The sequence below is a fragment of the Mirounga leonina genome, unplaced genomic scaffold, assembly GCF_011800145.1.
Source record: "Mirounga leonina isolate KUSES-001 unplaced genomic scaffold, KU_Mleo_1.0 Mir_177, whole genome shotgun sequence".
NCBI classification, from domain to species: Eukaryota; Metazoa; Chordata; class Mammalia; order Carnivora; family Phocidae; genus Mirounga; species Mirounga leonina.
This window is the reverse complement of record NW_023270459.1, coordinates 3,813,323-3,831,215: the sequence shown is the minus strand read 5'-3', so window position 1 is coordinate 3,831,215 and position 17,893 is coordinate 3,813,323. Positions and strand designations below refer to the sequence as shown.

The window sequence follows — 17,893 nt, the reverse complement described above, 5'->3', positions numbered from 1 at the left end:
AAAATTGGTGACCAAGCTTTTTCAACATACATAGTAGATAGTGTGTATGTGTATAAGTAGTAACTCAGGTTTTTAGGATTTTGCTTTTTTTTTATATGATTTCAACTTTATAGAAAAGTTGGATTAGTTCAGAAAGCCCCATATATCCTTTACCCAAATTTACCATTTACGTTTTGGTTTTTTGCTTTATTTTTCCTTCTTTCTTTGTCCAAATATTTGTGTGCATAATTTTTTTTAACCATTTGAGACTAAGTTGAATACATGCTTCCTTTATAAATAAGTATTTCAGCATGAATTTTCTAAGAACAAGGACATTGTTTTTCATGACCGTAGTATGGTAACTAGAATCAGAAAATTTTTAACATTGACACATTGCTACTATTTAATACAAAATCCATATTCAAATTTTGTCAGTTGTCCCAATAATGTCCTTAAAAATTTTTTTTAAGATTTTATTTATTTATTTGACAGAGAGAGACACAGCGAGAGAGGGAATTCCACAAGCAGGGGGAGTGGGAGAGGGAGAAGCAGGCTTCACGTGGAGCAGGGAGCCCGATGTGGGGCTTGATCCCAGGACCCTGGGCCGAAGGCAGATGCTTAATGACTGAGCCACCCAGGCGCCCCTAGAGGACATTTCTAATACATAGTTTTAATCAGATTATAATACAAAGTAAATGTTAGGACTCCAGGAAAACTTTTTGCAGCTTTATTCCTGAATACTCTAAGAACGATTTCCTATGCATTGTATCCTCGTGACTTAGTTCTGATAGGCATCCACTGCTGTTGTCATAGATGTGAGTATTAAATTCATCCAGGAGGGGCGCCTGGGTGGCTCAGTTGTTAAGCGTCTGCCTTCGGCTCAGGTCATGATCCCAGGGTCCTGGGATCGAGCCCCACATCGGGCTCCCTGCTCCGCAGGAAGCCTGCTTCTCCCTCTCCCACTCCCCCTGCTTGTGTTCCTACTCTCGCTATCTCTTTGTCAAATAAATAAATAAAATCTTTAAAAAAAAAAAAATTCATCCAGGAATAAGGGCCATGGTTAAAATCCACTCAGGAACCTATGTAGGAATGTGGTGGTACAGAACAGTAGCAACCAGTCATGTAAGGTATGAACAGCTTTCCTATGTAAGTGAAATTCTGAGAAATAATTCTTTTTTACCCCATTTCTGGATGTGTGGAAACTTAAATGGTTTAATGGGTATGGCTTTGAAATTCAGGTTTCAGATAGTCTTAGTCCCTTTGCTTATTATAATTTTGTGTGCTTTAATCTCTAAGGCAAAAGGTCATTACTTTGTTCTTTTTCACAGGGCTGCTTCCTTGTGTACCTGGAAACTGCACCTGCCTCATCATTCAGAAGGCCTGGAGGCCCCAGGGCTCAGCCTGAGTTCTAGGATGGTACTTTGGCCCCCAGCATTAACATTCTAGTGCTGTGTCATTTCCCCAAAAGCAGGTTATAAACTGACCAAACTGTATGTGATCCTCTGTTGAATAAGAAGACACTCTGGATGGTGGAGAACAAAGTGGAAAGGAAATTTGTTCAGGTGAGTGAATGGCAAGGCAGGTCACAGTTGTTCAGGCAGCATTGATACCTTTGAAATACTCAGGGATGTTTTCTTATAGTCCCTAGACTTGGAGTATTTACTTGGTATGAATTCTTTAGATACCTGGATTACATTTACAGTCATGATTTTTTCTGCTTCAGTACTGTATTATTTAATCAGATTTTTTAGATGCCCCTCTTAGCTCCATTCTGGATGTCAGCACTTCACACTTTATTTGTATTACCTCTGTGTGATTGTTCTCCCTTTCATTCATACCCTCATCTCATACCTCCCAATGTGTATAGACTTTTTTCCTCCCATGCATTGTCTTTTATAGGTCTTAAGTCTTTATATATTGTCTGACATTTAGGTTCCTTTTTATTACTTGCCACCTTCTTTCATTCTTTCAGTGGTTAAATGCCTCTGAGTTATGTTTTACATCTGTAATCATGCTTTCTCTTGTCTTCTTATCCCACCTTCTCCCCCATTACACATCAACAAACAAAGCCTCCCTTTCTCTTCCACCCCCATATACCTCTTTCAGAAGTTGTTGCCTTAGCGATCAGTTCTGCCCTTTTCTGCTGTATGTGCATATAAATGTTATGAGTCTTTGTTTGGTTTTTAATATAATAACATGAGCTTGTAAAAATTGTTGAACATCAAGGTGTACAGTGAAAAAGTCTCTTAACTCTTTATTTCAGTCCTATAGATTTTTTTCTAAAGATGCAGTCATGGGGCGCCTGGGTGGCTTAGTCCGTTAAGCGGCTGCTTTCGGCTCAGGTCATGATCCTGGGGTCTTGGGATCGAGCCCCACATCCGGCTCCCTGCTCAGCGGAGAGCCTGTTTCTCCCTCTCCATCTGCCTGTCACTCTGCCTACTTGTGCTCTCTCTCTGTCAAATAAATAAATAAAATCTTTAAAAATATATATATATAAAGATGCAGTCATTTTTAAGAGTTTCACATGTAGCCTTCTTGAGGTAGTCTGTGAATAAACCAGCATATATTATATATCTATGCTATAAATATGAATATATACGTATGTAAGCCCTCACTTTTCCTTTTCATATAAATGGTAGTATGTATTCTGTTGGGTCCATAGTTGTTTTTGTTTGTTTTTGTTTTCTGGGAAGGACTCTTATCAACACATTTTATTTGACCTGTCTCCTATTTATGGACATTTAGGTTGTTTCCAGACGTATGCTTTTGAATACACAAGTGCATATATACTTATTTATATTGTTTCGCAGAGGTAGTACAGATACAACTATATAGTGATTTATCCTAAGTGGAAATGCTGAGTCAAAGTTATGTTTATTTATAGACTTGACAGAAATAAGCATGTTCTCAAAAGTAGTAAACCAATTTACATTTTTCTCGACATGGTATATTCATATAGTTGACAAGTATTTATTGAATGATATTATTAGGTACCATTTCAGTTACTAAGGAGATGTCATTGATTAAAGTTTTCAAAAATTCCTCCCTCCTGAGGAAGACACGCTGTGAGTAAATAAGTAAAAATATATGTTCTATCAGATGGTGGTAGTGCTCTGGAGAAAAATTAAAGCAAGGAAAACCAGCATAGAGAAGGCCAGTTGGTAGTTATAATTTTTTTTTTTAAAGATTTATTTATTTATTTGAGAGCGCGAGAATGAGAGAGAGAGAACATGAGTGGAGGAGGGTCAGAGGGAGAAGCAGGCTCCTCGCTGAGCAGGAAGCCCGATGCGGGACTCGATCCCGGGACTCCGGGATCATGACCTGAGCCGAAGGCAGTCGCTTAACCAACTGAGCCACCCAGGCGCCCGGTAGTTATAATTTTAAATGAGTTGGTCAGGGAAAGGTCTCACTAAAAGCATGACGTTTGAAAAAAAGATGTGAGGCATGTGCAAGTGAGGCATGTGGTATTTGATGGAAGAGCATTCAGCCAGAAGGAACAAAAAGTGTTAAAAGCCCTGAGGCTGGAGCTTGCTATTTTAGAAATACTGATCAGGGCAGAGTAGGCTGGCACACAGTGAGCACAAAGGAAAAAGAACAGGTTTGGTTAGGTAACAGGCCAAATCAGAGACTTTGACCTTTATTTTGAGTGATTTGGGAGACCATCAAAGGGTTTTGAGCAGAGGAGTGATAAGATCAAAATTATATTTTGGCTGTTGTATAGAAAATAAGGTATGGGGGGCCAAGGCTAGGAGATTAATCAGAGGCTATTGCAGTAATCTAGGTAAGAAAATGGTAGTAGTTGAGCTAGTGACAAGTCATATTCTTATATTTTATTTTTTTAAAGATTTTATTTATTTGAGAAAGAAAGCAAGAGAGAGAGAGAGAGATCACGAACAGGGGGAGGAGCAGAGGGGCAGAGGGAGAGAGAAAAGCAGGGAGCCTGATGTGGGGCTCCATCTCAGGACCCTGGGATCATGACCTGAGCTGGAGGCAGACACTGAGCCACCCAGGTGCCCCAGATTCTTAAGATATTTTAAAGAAATAGCTGACAGGATTGGCTGATAGACTGTGTTATTTTTATTTATTTATTTTTTAGGTTGTATTGTTTATAAGAGGAAGAGGAATCACACTGATAACTCCAGGGTTTTATCTAGAAGAGAATGAGTTAACATTTCCTGAGATAGGAAGACTTCAGGAATTTTGGGAGATAGATCAAGAGGTTTGTTTTGGACTTGTTGATTGTGACGTGTCTACTGATCATTTAAGTGCATATTCATATAGGCAGTTAGATATACAAGTCAGGAATTTAGGGAGATAGTTGTGACCTTCTGTTCTGCCGTACTAGTAAGTTCTTTATTTACTGATGGTATCTCTGTATTTCCTTGCTCCATCCTACTTTCCCTACCATTTAGGGATGCTGGTGGGTCCACCAAGTCTTCTGTATCCAGCCTACATTCCTGGATTCTGTTACTAGAAACAAGGTGATGATTTGGCCCCTGAGGCTGTGCCTTATGTTTTCGGAGAGCACTGTGCCTGAGAACTCTTCCTAAAAAAACAGCAATGGCAGCTGCCTGCTAACTATCCTCATAAGATGTTAGAATTATAGCTACTTCCTACTCTTCTCAACAATGCAGTTTTCCCTTTTTTTTTTCTTCCCTGTTTTTCTTTATCCTTCACAGATGTGAAAAGTGGGCAGAGATGTTCTTATTTTACCCATTTTAGAAGAAAGGATCTATTTATGTCGTGTGAGTCACCCCTGTAGGAATTCTCTCGCACTTCTGCTTGATTGGTGCCTTGACCTGAGATGTTGCTTTATCTTTCTAAGTGTTTTCTTATCTTTTGCTTTTATTTTTTTCCCCTTTCTCCTCTCACTGGAGGTGGCTCCTTAGAACACTGCATTCTGCCTTTCCTCCTTTTCTTTATAAATTAAATCCCAGAGACTCATTTTTTAAAAAGATTTTATTTATTTGAGAGAGAGTGTGTGTGTGCCTGAGTGCAAGTGGGGAGGAGCAGAGGGAGAGGGAGAAAGAATCTGAAGTGGACTCCATGTGCAGTGCGGAGCCTATCCCACAACCCGTGAGATCATGACCAGAGCCGAAACCAAGAGCTGATGCTTAACTGACTGAGCCACCCAGGCCCCCCAACACTCATTTATTCTGAAGTTAGAAGTAACTCTATAGTATCAGTTTTTATTTTTCCAGCCTTTCTGTCTTGCCCACCATAATTTTACCTGTTTATACGATAAACAACTGTCTGATTTGTTTCATTCTTTTTGTATCACTGAAGTCATTAATATAATACCCAAATTGGAGATTTCAGCTCATTATTTTCAGGTCCAGAGAGATTACCTAAAACCAATTTCATATTATGTCTGGATTATTTATTTTCTCATGATCTTTGAGATATGGTCAGCCAAGCCTTTAAAAAGATATACTTTAATCTTATCAAGAGAGGACATATTAACTAACCATGAATATAAATGTGAACGTATTTTCTTTATAATATTCTTTGAGTCTTCGCTTTTGATTACGCAATGTTCTACCTATTCAGGTCCTACTTATCATTTAAACATGTTCCTCTTTTGTTGATCTCCCCTTCGACCATCCTGTTTCACATTTTCATGGAAATTCAAAAGTCCTGAGTAAGTTGTCTTACATGTTTTTATATTTTGGTATCTGGAGTCTATATTATAACCTGTTGAAAAGAAGGCCCATGTTCTGTCTCCCGTTTTGATTAAATATGAGATACTTATTAACTAATCTATGAATTGTTGTGGAAGGATTGTTATTGATCAATTCTTCTTTTTCAGTTTTTTATCCATGAACATTTTCAAATATTAGAATCTGAAAGAAGAGTACAGCATTCTCCCATATACCACTATGTAGATTCAATACTTAATTTGCTATGTCTGTTTTATATGTCTCTCCCTGTGTATGCATATTTGTATGTGCTGAAATGTCATGACACTTCACCTCTAAAAAATTAAGTATTCATTGTCTAAAAATAATGGCATCATTCTACGTAACCAAAATATCATTACTCCTTAGATGGATTAGCTATAATGCCCTAATATGTAATAATTAGTCCATATTTAGATTTCCTCATTTATATCCAAAATACTTTTATAGCTTTAAAAAAATTTTGTTCTTTTTTTTTTTTTCTTTAACTATACCCGGTGTGGAGTACAGCTTTTTCTAAAATGCCAGAATCCAGTCAAGGTTTAGACTTTGGATTTGGTTGTTGTTGTCTTTTTAGTCTTTAAAATCTAAGTTCTCTCTCTTCCTTTTTTCTCCCATGGTATTGCCCCTGGCATTTAAAAAATTTCTGCCATCAGCCATTCAAAGAAAAGAGTAGAGTGACTAATACAATCCAGCATTTCAGGTTATAGTTAGGATGTTAAGACTTAGCTATATACAAATTCGGTTTAAAGATACTTAGTATGAAACATTTTAGGAAAAGTGAATCTGATTGTAATTAGAAGTTCAGGGAAAGATGTTCATAAGTAAGAGACAAGATTGGAGAAACCTTTTTAGGAGCATGTTATTGGAGCTGCTCTCAGGAGGTTCTGTAGATTCTAAGATGGTCAAAAAATAGGAGGGGTCAAGTTAAACCAAAGAAGGACATGAGGAACATAATATGCATAATTGTGATTCACTGATTGCATAATTAACATGCTTGACAGGCTCTTCCTCAGGTCTGGTGAATTTCTTTAAAATCTGTTCAGAATGCTCTTCTTCAGATACCTGTAAGGATCACTTTCTTCTTTTATGTCTTGAATCTTGCCTTCTCAGAGGCCACTCTATCTAAAATTAAAACTCTACCGTTCTCTGATCTTTTTTCCATAGCAGTTACAGCTTTTTAACAAACCATCTTCTTTATTTATCTGTCCACTATAGTGTAATCTTGATGAGGACAGCGAATTTTGTCAGTTTTGGTCAATATTGTTTATCCCTAGAGCTTAGAAGTGTGCCATGCACAGAGTAAGGAAAGAAGGTATTTGTTGAAAGAGTAAAGAGAAATGTTTTGAGTAGCAGTTTTCAGACTTCCACTTTTTTTTTAATGACAGCTTTATTGAGATTTACTTCACATAACATAAAATGCATCCTTTTAGAGTATACAATTCAGTGGTTTTTAGTATATTCCCAAGTTGCACAACCATCACCACTAATTCCGGAACATTTTCATCTGCACAAAAAGGAAACTTGGTACCCATTAGCAATCACCTTTATATTCTTAAAACTTGAGGACCACCTGGATTTTAAAAATTTTCATAACAAGTAAAAGATCTGTATGTATGGTGACAGATGTTAACTAGACTTGTAACCATTTTGCAGTGTATACAAATATCGAATCCTTGTCGTACACCTGAACCTAAAGAACGTATAATGTTATGTCAATTATACCTCAATTACAAAAAGTAAAAGGAAAAAATAGTTAATGGTAGGGGCGCCTGGATGGCTTTTTAAAAAAATAGTTAATGGCAAATTTTATGTTGTGTGTTTTACCATAATGGAATATATAAACAAACATGAAGACCTTTTGGTTTATGTGGACTTTAGTGATATTTGCCTTATTTAAAAGTAAAATTGAGGAACTTTTAAAAGTGTATTTATTAAAAAATAATAACCCCATTACTTGTAAATTTAAATTATATTTCTTTTTTTTTTATTAAAGATTTTATTTATTTGACAGAGAGAGGGAACACAAGCAGGGGGAGTGGGAGAGGGAGAAGCTGGCTTCCCACCGAGCAGGGAGCCCGATGCGGGGCTTGATCCCAGGACCCTGGGATCATGACCTGAGCCGAAGGCAGATGCTTAACGACTGAGCCACCCAGGTGCCCCTTAAATTATATTTCTTTCTTCCTTCCTTCCTTCCTTTCTTTTTTTAAAGATTTTATTTATTTATTTGACAGAGAGAGACACAGTGAGAGAGGGAACACAAGCAGGGCGAGTGGGAGAGGGAGAAGCAGGCTTCCCGCTGAGCAGGGAGCCTGATGTGGGGCTCGATCCCAGGACCCTGGGATAATGACTTGAGCCGAAGGCAGATGCTTAACGACTGAGTCATACAGGCGCCCCTAAATTATATTTCTTAATAAAAATAATTTTCCAGGGACACCTAGGTGGCTCAGTCAGTTAAGTGCCTTCGGCTCGGGTCATGATCCCAGGGTCCTGGGATCAAGTCCCACATCAGGCTTCTTGTTTAGCGGAGAGCCTGCTTCTCCCTCTGCCTGCCGCTCCCCCTGTTCATGCTCTCTCTCCCTCTCTCTCTGTCTCTCTCTCTGACAAATTAAAAAAAAATAATTTTTCAAAATGAAAAAGTTTAGTGAGAAGAGAGTCAGTGTTTGTCATATCTATATCTTTAATGTCTGGTTTAATAGAAGACAGCTAGATTTCTCATTTCTGCTGTTGTAACATGTTATCTTGGTTGACGTATATGAAAAAATTGTGACTTCGCACAGATGTAGTTAGAAAGGGAGAAATATTTCAGTAGCCTTTTCAGATAGTTGTGGATATTCTTTGGTACTACATTAACACCTGATAAATAATTTTTTCAAGATTAGCTGCAATATAGAATTTGAAACTCTGTATTTTTTTGTTTTCTTAGGTAAAATCTGTTGGTCTGTCTGAAAATTTGAGTGGGTCTCTTGCCCATGCATGACTTTTGAAACATCATGTATTGGTCAGTTAAGTTATACAGATCTTTCAAATATTAACATATCAAAGTCTTTTTTTTTTCTTTTTTTTTTTAAAGATTTTATTTATTTGACAGAGAGAGACACAGCGAGAGAGGGAACACAAGCAGGGGGAGTGGGAGAGGGAGAAGCAGGCTTCCCGCTGAGCAGGGAGCCGGATGTGGGGCTTGATCCCAGGACCCTGGGACCATGACCTGAGCCGAAGGCAGATGCTTAACGACTGAGCCACCCAGACGCCCCATATCAAAGTCTTTTAAGTATTGGGACCTATCAATCTCATGGTGAAGGATACAGATTTTCCAAAATTTTAATTTTTGTTTGAAAACTCAAATTTTATCGTTGGCAACATGTACTGTTCTTTGTTTTTCTTGAAATGATTCTCACTTCGTTCTGTCTCAAGAAAGTACCTGCCAAATAATACCCAAGTCTGAATAACCATAATTTGTAAGGCAGTCATTTATTAATTTATTGAAGTAAATTAATAGTGCTCCATGAAAAAAGTGACTAGTTTAGCTCACAACTTATTTAAGACACCTTTTTGAGACAACTATTATCCTTTCATGTAGAACAGAAGTATTTGTGTAGTATAGAATTTTATTTATTATACTTTTTTTTCTTTCATGGAATTTATATTTGTCATACTTTTGTTTCCTTGGTTTTCTGTATTTAGCACAGACTCCATAGAATAGTTAAAAGCTCTCTAAATACTAGTTTCCACATGGTCAAATGCACTGGGAAATTTTTTTCCCCATGGAGATTTACCTATAGAATTTTTGTCCTTCTGCCCCAGTCAGAACTGGCTGTACTTTGACCTGATAGCTCTTATCTTGTAGTTTTTCATCAACATTATCAAAGACTTTTTTTCATTTGTTTTCCCCATGCTTTATCCCCTTTCTTGGATTCTGTATCACCTTCTCTGCCTACTAATTTGGTGGAGCTCATCTAGTAGCATCCTGAGAGGAAAGGTGCATTGAGATAAAATTTTTTAACATTTGCATACCTGAAAAATGGCTTTGTCCCATTAGATTGGTAGGCTAAGCTTAGAATTTTCCCTCAGAGTTTTGTCTTTTAGCTTCTCGTTTTTCTGTTGAGAAATTTGGTGACATTCTGATTCCTGTTCCTTTCGGTGATACATATCTACGTGTAGTTGGGTGATATATGTGTGTGTGTGTGTGTGTGTGTATATATATAATAGTTTTTTTTTTATTTATGGCCTCTTTTTCTTTTGAAATACCATGGTGATACATGTAGGTATGCATCTTGTTTTCATCATGCAAGGTACTAAGTGTGCCCTTTAAGTCTAGAGATTCATGGCTTACAGGAGAGGAAGCTTTTTTTGGTTTTGTTTTTCTTTGAGTATTTAATCAGTGTTCTTTTGTTTTCTGGAACTTACTTCACTCAGCTAATATGTTACCTTGGTTTATGCTCTGAATTTGTCTTTTAAAAAAATTTATTGAGGTCTAATTCACCCACAACATTATATTAGTTTTAGATGTACAATATATTTTTTTCCCTAAGATTTTATTTAAATTCAAGCTAGTTAACATACAGTATATTATTAGTTTCAGGGGTAGAATTTAGTGATTCATCAGTTGCAAATAACACCCAGTCCTCATTACATCAGGTCCCCTCCTTAATGCCCATCGCCCAATTACCCCATCCCCCCACCCACTGCAACATAATTGATGCTTGTATATATTATGAAGTGATCACCACAGTAACTCTAGTTAGCATCTGTCAACACACATGGTTAAAGAACTTTTTTTTCTTCCGATGAGAACATTTAAGAACTACTCTCTTAGCAACTTTCAAATATGCAATACGGTATTCCTAACTGTAGTTCCCATGCTGTACATTACATCCCCATGACTTATTTCATAACTGGAAATTGTACCTTTGACCCCTTTCACCCATTTTGCCCACACCCCAACCCCACCTCTGGCAACCATCAGTATGTTCTCTATCTATGAGCTTGGTTTGTTTAAGATTCCACATAGAGGGGCGCCTGGGTGGCTCAGTTGTTAGGCATCTGCCTTCGGCTCAGGTCATGATCCCAGGGCCCTGGGATCGAGCCCCGCATCGGGCTCCCTGCTCGGTGGGAAGCCTGCTTCTCCCTCTCCCACTCTCCCTGCTTGTGTTCCCTCTCTCGCTGTCTCTCTCTGTCAAATAAATAAATAAAATCTTAAAAAAAAAAAAAAAGATTCCACATATAAGTGAGATCATACATTGTGTTTGACTTCTTTCACTTACTGTAATATCCTCAAGTTCCATCCATGTTGTTGCAAATGGCAAGATTTCGTTCTTTTTAATGGCTGAATAATATTCCATTGTATGTATGTACCGCATTGTCTCTGTTCATCCATTGATGGACATTTAGATTGTTTCCATAACTCGGCTGTTGTAAATAATGCTGCAGTGAACATGGGGGCACATATATCTTTTTGACTTAATGTTTTCATTTTCTTTGGATGTATAACCAGAAGTGAATATGGTTAGTTCTATTTTTAATTTTTTTTTTTAAAGATTTTATTTACATTTGACAGAGACACAGTGAGAGAGGGAACATAAGCAGGGGGCGTGGGAGAGGGAGAAGCAGGCTTCCCGCGAAGCAGGGAGCCTGATTCAGGGCTCGATCCCAGGACCCTGGGATCATGACCTGACCCAAAGGCAGACGCTTAACAACTGAGCTGCCCAGGTGCCCCTATTTTTAATTTTTTGAGTAACTGGCATTGAATTTGTTTTTTTTTTTTTTTTAGATTTTATTTTTATTTTTATTTATTTTTTAAAGATTTTATTTGTTAGAGAGTGAGCAAGAGAGAGCAGGGGCAGAGGGAGAGGGAGAAGCATACTCCCTACTGAGCAGGGAGCCCAACATGGGGTTTGACCCCAGGACCCTGGGATTATGACCTGAGCCAAAGGCAGACACTCAACTGACTGAGCCACCCCGGCACCCCTAAGATTTTATTTTATTTTATTTTTATTTTTTATTTTTTTAAAGATTTTATTTGTTTATTTGACAGAGACAGAGACAGAGCAGGAACACAAGCAGGGGGAGTGGGAGAGGGAGAAGCAGGCTCCCCTCTGAGCAGGGAGCCCCATGTGGGACTCAATCCCAGGACTCTGGGATCATGACCTGAGCTGAAGGCAGCTGCCCAACGACTGAGCCACCCAGGCGCCCCCTAAGATTTTATTTTTAAGTAACCTCTGCACCCAACATGGGGCTCAAACTCACAACCCCAAGATCAAGAGTCTCATGCTCCACCGACTGTGCCACCCAGGTGTCCCTGAATTTGTCTTCTTAAAGCTTCTTCCGGGAAATACTTGTCACTTGGGCTTATATTTCATTGGCCAAACAGGTTAGCTGGCCATGCCTGAGTTTGCTAGGGTGAAGTACTATAATCCTTCTCCAGTAAGAGGACCCTGTTAATTAGTGAATAATACAGTCTAACTTCCCACTCCCCATCTTAATTTCAAAGGAACTTTTTGTTTCTTGCTTATAGAACCAGATTATTGTTTCACTGATAAAATATCATCTGTCTGATTGGTTTTAGGTTTTGTTGCGGTTTATTGTTCCTTACCTATATTTCTCAGACATTCTTACTTTTTCTTTTGATGTTGATCTGTCTTATTAGTAGGGGTTCCTCAAATGTGTTTGAAATACTGGCTGCGACCATATTTAAGACTGATCCACTAAAAGGTGATCACAAGTTCTTTCATGCCTGGTTGCTTCTAGTCATCTGGTAGGTTTCAGTGAATCAAAAGTAGAATGCCATGGGGTGGGGTACCTGGGTGGCACAGTTGGTTAAGTGTTTGACTCTTGGTTTTGGCTCAGCTCATGATCTCAGGGTCGTGAGATCCAGTGAGGTCGTGTCAGGCTCTGTGCTCAGCAGGGAGTCTGCTTGAGATTCTCTCCTTCTCCCTTGGCCCCCTCCCACTCGTTCTCTCTCTCTCTCTCAAATAAATCTTTAAAAAAAAAAAAAAAAGTGCCTGGCTGGCTCAATTGGTGGGCTTGTGACTTTTGATCTCGGGGTTGTGAGTTCAAGCCCCATGCTGGGTGTAGAGATTACTTAAAAATAAAATCTTAAAAAAGTGGGGGAGGGGAATGCCTTATGGACCAGGGTCTCCACAGAATGATTATACTGCTTTACCCACACAAACCCTGATGTGTCCAGGTCCTTTGTTTTGGTCCAAAAAAAAAAAAAAGAGAGAGAGAGTACAGGTGACAGATAACATCTTGGAGGGGTATCTACTGAGTTTTTTCATGGGCTTTTCAGGTTTTTCAGAGAAGGAGCCTTTCATACCCTGCTCACAGGTATATATTACGAAGGCCAAACCTTTTTGGCATGAGCTACAGACTGTCCTGGAGGGCTCACCATATTATGTACAGATTTAATCCCATTGATTTCAGTGTAGCACCTCTCCCTTATCATCTCTTACTGGATATCCCTGAGCCTGGAGCTTCTCTGATTAAATTTCTGCAAAGAATAATTTCCATTTCCTACAAAGGAGTCGTCCTACTGGGAGGGTAGTGCTCCAACTGCACTTTATATAATCTTTTTTTCAGCTACCATCCTTTATTCCTTCTTTTGAGGTACTTGATTCCCTTCATTTCCTTAGTCTTTCTGATATTTTGTGGCATAAATTGGTTTGACATTGGCATCTTCTGCAGTATCTTTACATACTTAAACTTCCTCAGCTCTGCTGTGTTGAAAATCTTTTGTGTGCTCTTATGTTATCAGGAAGTTTGTTAATGTCTGTGTGTATTGATGTCTCTAGTCCTGTCCATTTTTTCTTGTGAGCTTGTACCATTTTCCCTTTTCTTGTCTTTAATTGGAGTTTTGGAAGGAAGCAGTTGTTGGTTAATTCCTTTCCTTTTCTTAGACATCCTGGGAGACTTTCTCAATTTTATGTCATCTTTTTATCCTACTTGTTAATTCCTCATTGTTGGTTACATTCAGTTTGCTGAACTAAGAAATGGGAAAGGTTATTTTTCAAGAGTAATCCTTAAGCTCTGTGTGCCCGTGAATGTTAATTTTCTATGCAGATATCCTCCACAAGCGTTTCCTTCTCAAAAGTTATTTGGTGACATTGGTCATGAGGATTTTTTCATACTGTGAGGTGGGCTTCCAGAGTTCATCCCAAAAGCACAATCCAAAATTTTATTACTAGTAATGGGAAAACTCATAAATAATGGTAACATAAAGCTAACATTATCGAGTGCTTACCATTTGTCAGCCACAGTACTAAGCACTTTATACATTCGCTCCTTTAAATGATGATTCTTTGTACTCCATTTTAGAAGAAGCCTGAGAAGATGATGAGCAGATAGAGAGGCAACAAGACTTGGGAAGGAAGTTGCATCCATCTTCAGTAAAGACTGAGGAAAAACAAAAAGCAGTGAATATAAGAAAATTGGAAAAATACTTCCTCTGACCTCAGACATTATATCTTTTAAGGGCAACATCTTTTTCAACTTACCTAGAAAGAATTTGAAACACAGTTTAGCTTATAATCATGAGGGAAGTTGTGTAGGAAGGAATCATCAACTTCATTTAGTTTGGAAATCCTGCCACAGCTTATTCTTTATGGTAATAACCCCCTTTAAGTGTAAGTCAGTGTGGAAATGCCTTAGTTAAAAAAGTTTGAACGCTTTCTGAAAACAGAGCATTCATACTGGCGAGAAACCCTATGAATTTACTGATGTGGGAAAACTTTCACTCACATGTCACACCTCATTAAATGTAGAAGTCAGGCTGGAGAGAAACCCTGTTCTAAGGAATACTGAGGAGCCTTTAGCTAGATGACAGATCTCATTGAGCAGAAGAAAATTTTTACTGGAGAGAAACCAGTGAATATAACAAAACCTCATTGAGCATTAGAAAATTTATACTTGGAGACAAAGCTTGTAATGTACTGTGTATTATAAAGTTTTCTCTTGAATTTTATCCCTTTACATTTGAAAGGTCATACACACAGAGAAGCCCTTCAAATGTAAGAAATGTGGAAATACCTTCAGCCAAAAGTAAATCCTCATTCATCAAAAAATTCATACTGCAGAGAAACCTTGTGAATGTGGGAAAGCTTCCATTCAGATGTCACACCTCAGTCAGCAGAGAATTTGTAGTGGGGAAAACCCCTTTGCTTGTAAGGTATGTGGGAAAGTCTTCAGCCACAAATCAAATCTCACCGAGCATGAGCATTTTCATAATAGAGAGAAACCTTTTGAATGTAATGAATGTGGAAAAGCCTTTAGCCAAAAGCAGTATGTCATTAAACATCAGAACACCCATACTGGAGAGAAGCTTTTTGAATGTAATGAATGTGGAAAATCCTTCAGCCAGAAGGAAAACCTCCTTACCCATCAGAAAATTCACACTGGAGAGAAACCTTTTGAGTGTAAGGATTGTGGGAAAGCTTTCATTCAGAAGTCAAACCTCATCAGACACCAGAGAACTCACACGGGAGAGAAGCCTTTTGTATGTAAGGAGTGTGGAAAAACCTTCAGTGGCAAGTCTAACCTTACTGAGCATGAGAAAATTCATATTGGAGAGAAACCCTTTAAATGTAGTGAATGTGGAACAGCTTTTGGCCAGAAGAAGTACCTCATAAAACATCAAAACATTCACACTGGAGAGAAACCCTATGAATGTAATGAATGTGGAAAAGCCTTCTCTCAACGAACATCACTTATTGTACATGTGAGAATTCATTCAGGTGATAAACCTTACGAATGCAATGTATGTGGAAAAGCCTTCTCTCAAAGTTCATCTCTTACTGTGCATGTGAGAAGCCATACAGGTGAGAAACCCTATGGTTGTAATGAGTGTGGGAAAGCTTTCTCTCAGTTCTCAACCCTTGCTCTGCATTTGAGAATACACACAGGTAAGAAGCCTTATCAATGTAGTGAATGTGGGAAAGCTTTTAGCCAGAAGTCACACCACATTAGACATCAGAAAATTCATACTCATTAAAAACCATGTAAATATCTTAAAAATTGGAAAGCATTGACTAAGAATTTAAGCCTTGTAGCACATCAGAAATAATCATGCTCAAGGAAAGTATCACAAATGAGGAAAACAAAAGCGAAAAACGTCCTGGACACCAGGGAATTTATACTGAAGAGAAAGACATTTGTATGATAAAAATCCTGCACCCAACAAAAAAGCTGATGGTGCAGGTAATGCTGAAACTTTAGATGCATTTCCACTAAAATTGGGAATGGGAAACATGCTTCTTATTGCTGTCTGCATAGATCTGGAGATTTTCACCAATGTAATAAAAAAATAAGTTGTAAGTTTTGGAAAGGAAGAGACTTTTATATTGATTTAGCAGAACAGAAGAGATTCTGGAAACACCTATGCATTTATTAGAATTTAGACTATGATAGAAATGGCAATGGGAGGTGAGAAGATAATGAGACTATGTAAACAATGATTTGGAGGTAATCTGTTCTCCAAGGAAAAAAACAAACTATGAACATATATATACACCAAGGTAAGATCCAAGAAGATAAAAACAGGAATATGAAAAAGCTACATACTGAAATGGTTATGACCTTGGGAGTAGGGAAACATTCCTTATAACAAGTTTAAGAATACCTAGAAATTCTGAGTTTGTATGCTTAGGAAATATATACCAGTCTATTTACTGTGGCATGATTTGTAGTAGCCATAAGTTGGAAACAACTTAAATGCCCATCGGGAACAAAATGGAAAATACTTAATGATGAAATACTGTATATCTGTAAAATTTAACAAGCAAGATCTACATGTATTACAGAGAAAGATCTCAAAAATCATGTTGAAGGGGGAAAATGAAGTTGCAGAATAACACATATATTACAATGACATTTTTGTAAATTTTAAAACTTTTCTCACAAAATTCAGTACTATGTATTGGTAATGGATACATATATGTATGTATGTTTTTAAAATGTTTTTGAAATGGATTGGAAGATACAGACCAAACTCTTGATAGTGGTTGCTTGTGAAGAGTGGAGAAGGGAAAGGGGATGAGTGTGGGAGGGATGGGATGGGGACTGTTTAAAGGGACTTCAATTTTATATATAAACATCCATTTCTCTTAAAAACTAAAAAGACTGCAAGTAAATATATCAAAATACTGGATAATTCTGGATTGTGGTATATGGATATCTTGTCTTATTTTTTGTACTTTTCTGTATTTTTAAATTTTCTCAAAATTAATAAGAATGGGGGTGAGGATGGGAACACTGTACCTGTAGAAATCATGTTCTAATGGATTCATTCCCAATCAAGTACTAAACTTTTTATAGAAAATATTTCTAAAATTTTATCAATAATGAGTGGATGGACTTGCTCTCTATGTAATACGAAATTATCTATTTTATTAAAATTAAAAATGACAGCATAATCCAAATCTGTTTTATTTTTACATGTTATGGTGTGCACTGTATGGTCTGTCTTTACATTTCTAACATTACTTTGCAACATACCATTTGAGCTTAGAAATTTTTAAGAACTTTTAGTTCAGTAAGTGTACATGCACATACTTCATATAACTTGTCTTTTTCAGATAAACTGATTTTGGAATACCAATTTTGCTGTCCTGTACATTTTCATGAGAACAGCTTAAGTTTTGGGAGAACCTGGGTGGCTCAGTTGGTTAAGCTTCCAACAATGATCTCAGCTCAGGTCTCCCCTCCCCGCTTAAGATTTATTTATTTATTAAAGAGAGTGGCGGGGTGCAGAGGAAGAGGGAGAGAATCTTTGAGCAGACTCCTAGGTGAGTGTAGAGCCCAATGCTGGGCTCCATCCCAAAACCCTGAGATCATATCCTGAGCTGAAATCAAGAACCGGGTGCTTAACTGAACCACCCAGGCACCCCAAATCTTAGTCCTTTTTAATATGAAGTCCCCCACCCCCCTTTTTTAAAAAGGTTGTTCTATATTAATCTACTGAGGAATTATACCGCATGTTTGTACACCATTTTATTTTATTTTTTTAAGATTTTATTTATTCATTTGAGACACAGAGCATGAGCAGGGCGGAGGGAGAAGCAGGCTGCCTGCCGAGCCAGGAGCCCAACGTGGGGCTCGATTCCAGGACCCTGGGATCACGACCTGAGCTGAAGGCAGACGCTTAACGAATGAGCCACCCAGGCGCCCCTGTACACCATTTTAAAATTGCCTCCATTTTATCACCTGCCAGTTAAGAAAAATATTGTATATAAGATTTTAGTCCT

At 37.9% G+C, this 17,893-nt stretch overlaps 1 protein-coding gene across 4 annotated transcripts in view; it reads left to right on the top strand.

Moving 5' to 3' along the window:
• The window catches only part of ZNF146 (zinc finger protein 146), a 47,649-nt gene that overhangs the window by 8,686 nt on the left and 21,070 nt on the right, over window positions 1-17,893 (top strand). The window contains exons 2-4 of one of the 4 annotated variants that reach the window (XR_004682578.1): window positions 1,308-1,541; window positions 5,530-5,620; window positions 7,654-7,693. Coding sequence is in view for 2 of the 4 variants with exons in the window: in XM_035023796.1 (XP_034879687.1) it covers window positions 14,764-15,642 (879 nt within the window). In the remaining 2 variants the exon portion in view is untranslated. Of the gene's footprint in view, window positions 1-1,307; window positions 1,542-5,529; window positions 5,621-7,653; window positions 7,694-13,970; window positions 17,063-17,893 lie in introns of those variants that run through there. The other 3 variants (XM_035023796.1, XR_004682579.1, XM_035023795.1) reach the window with 3 other exon arrangements.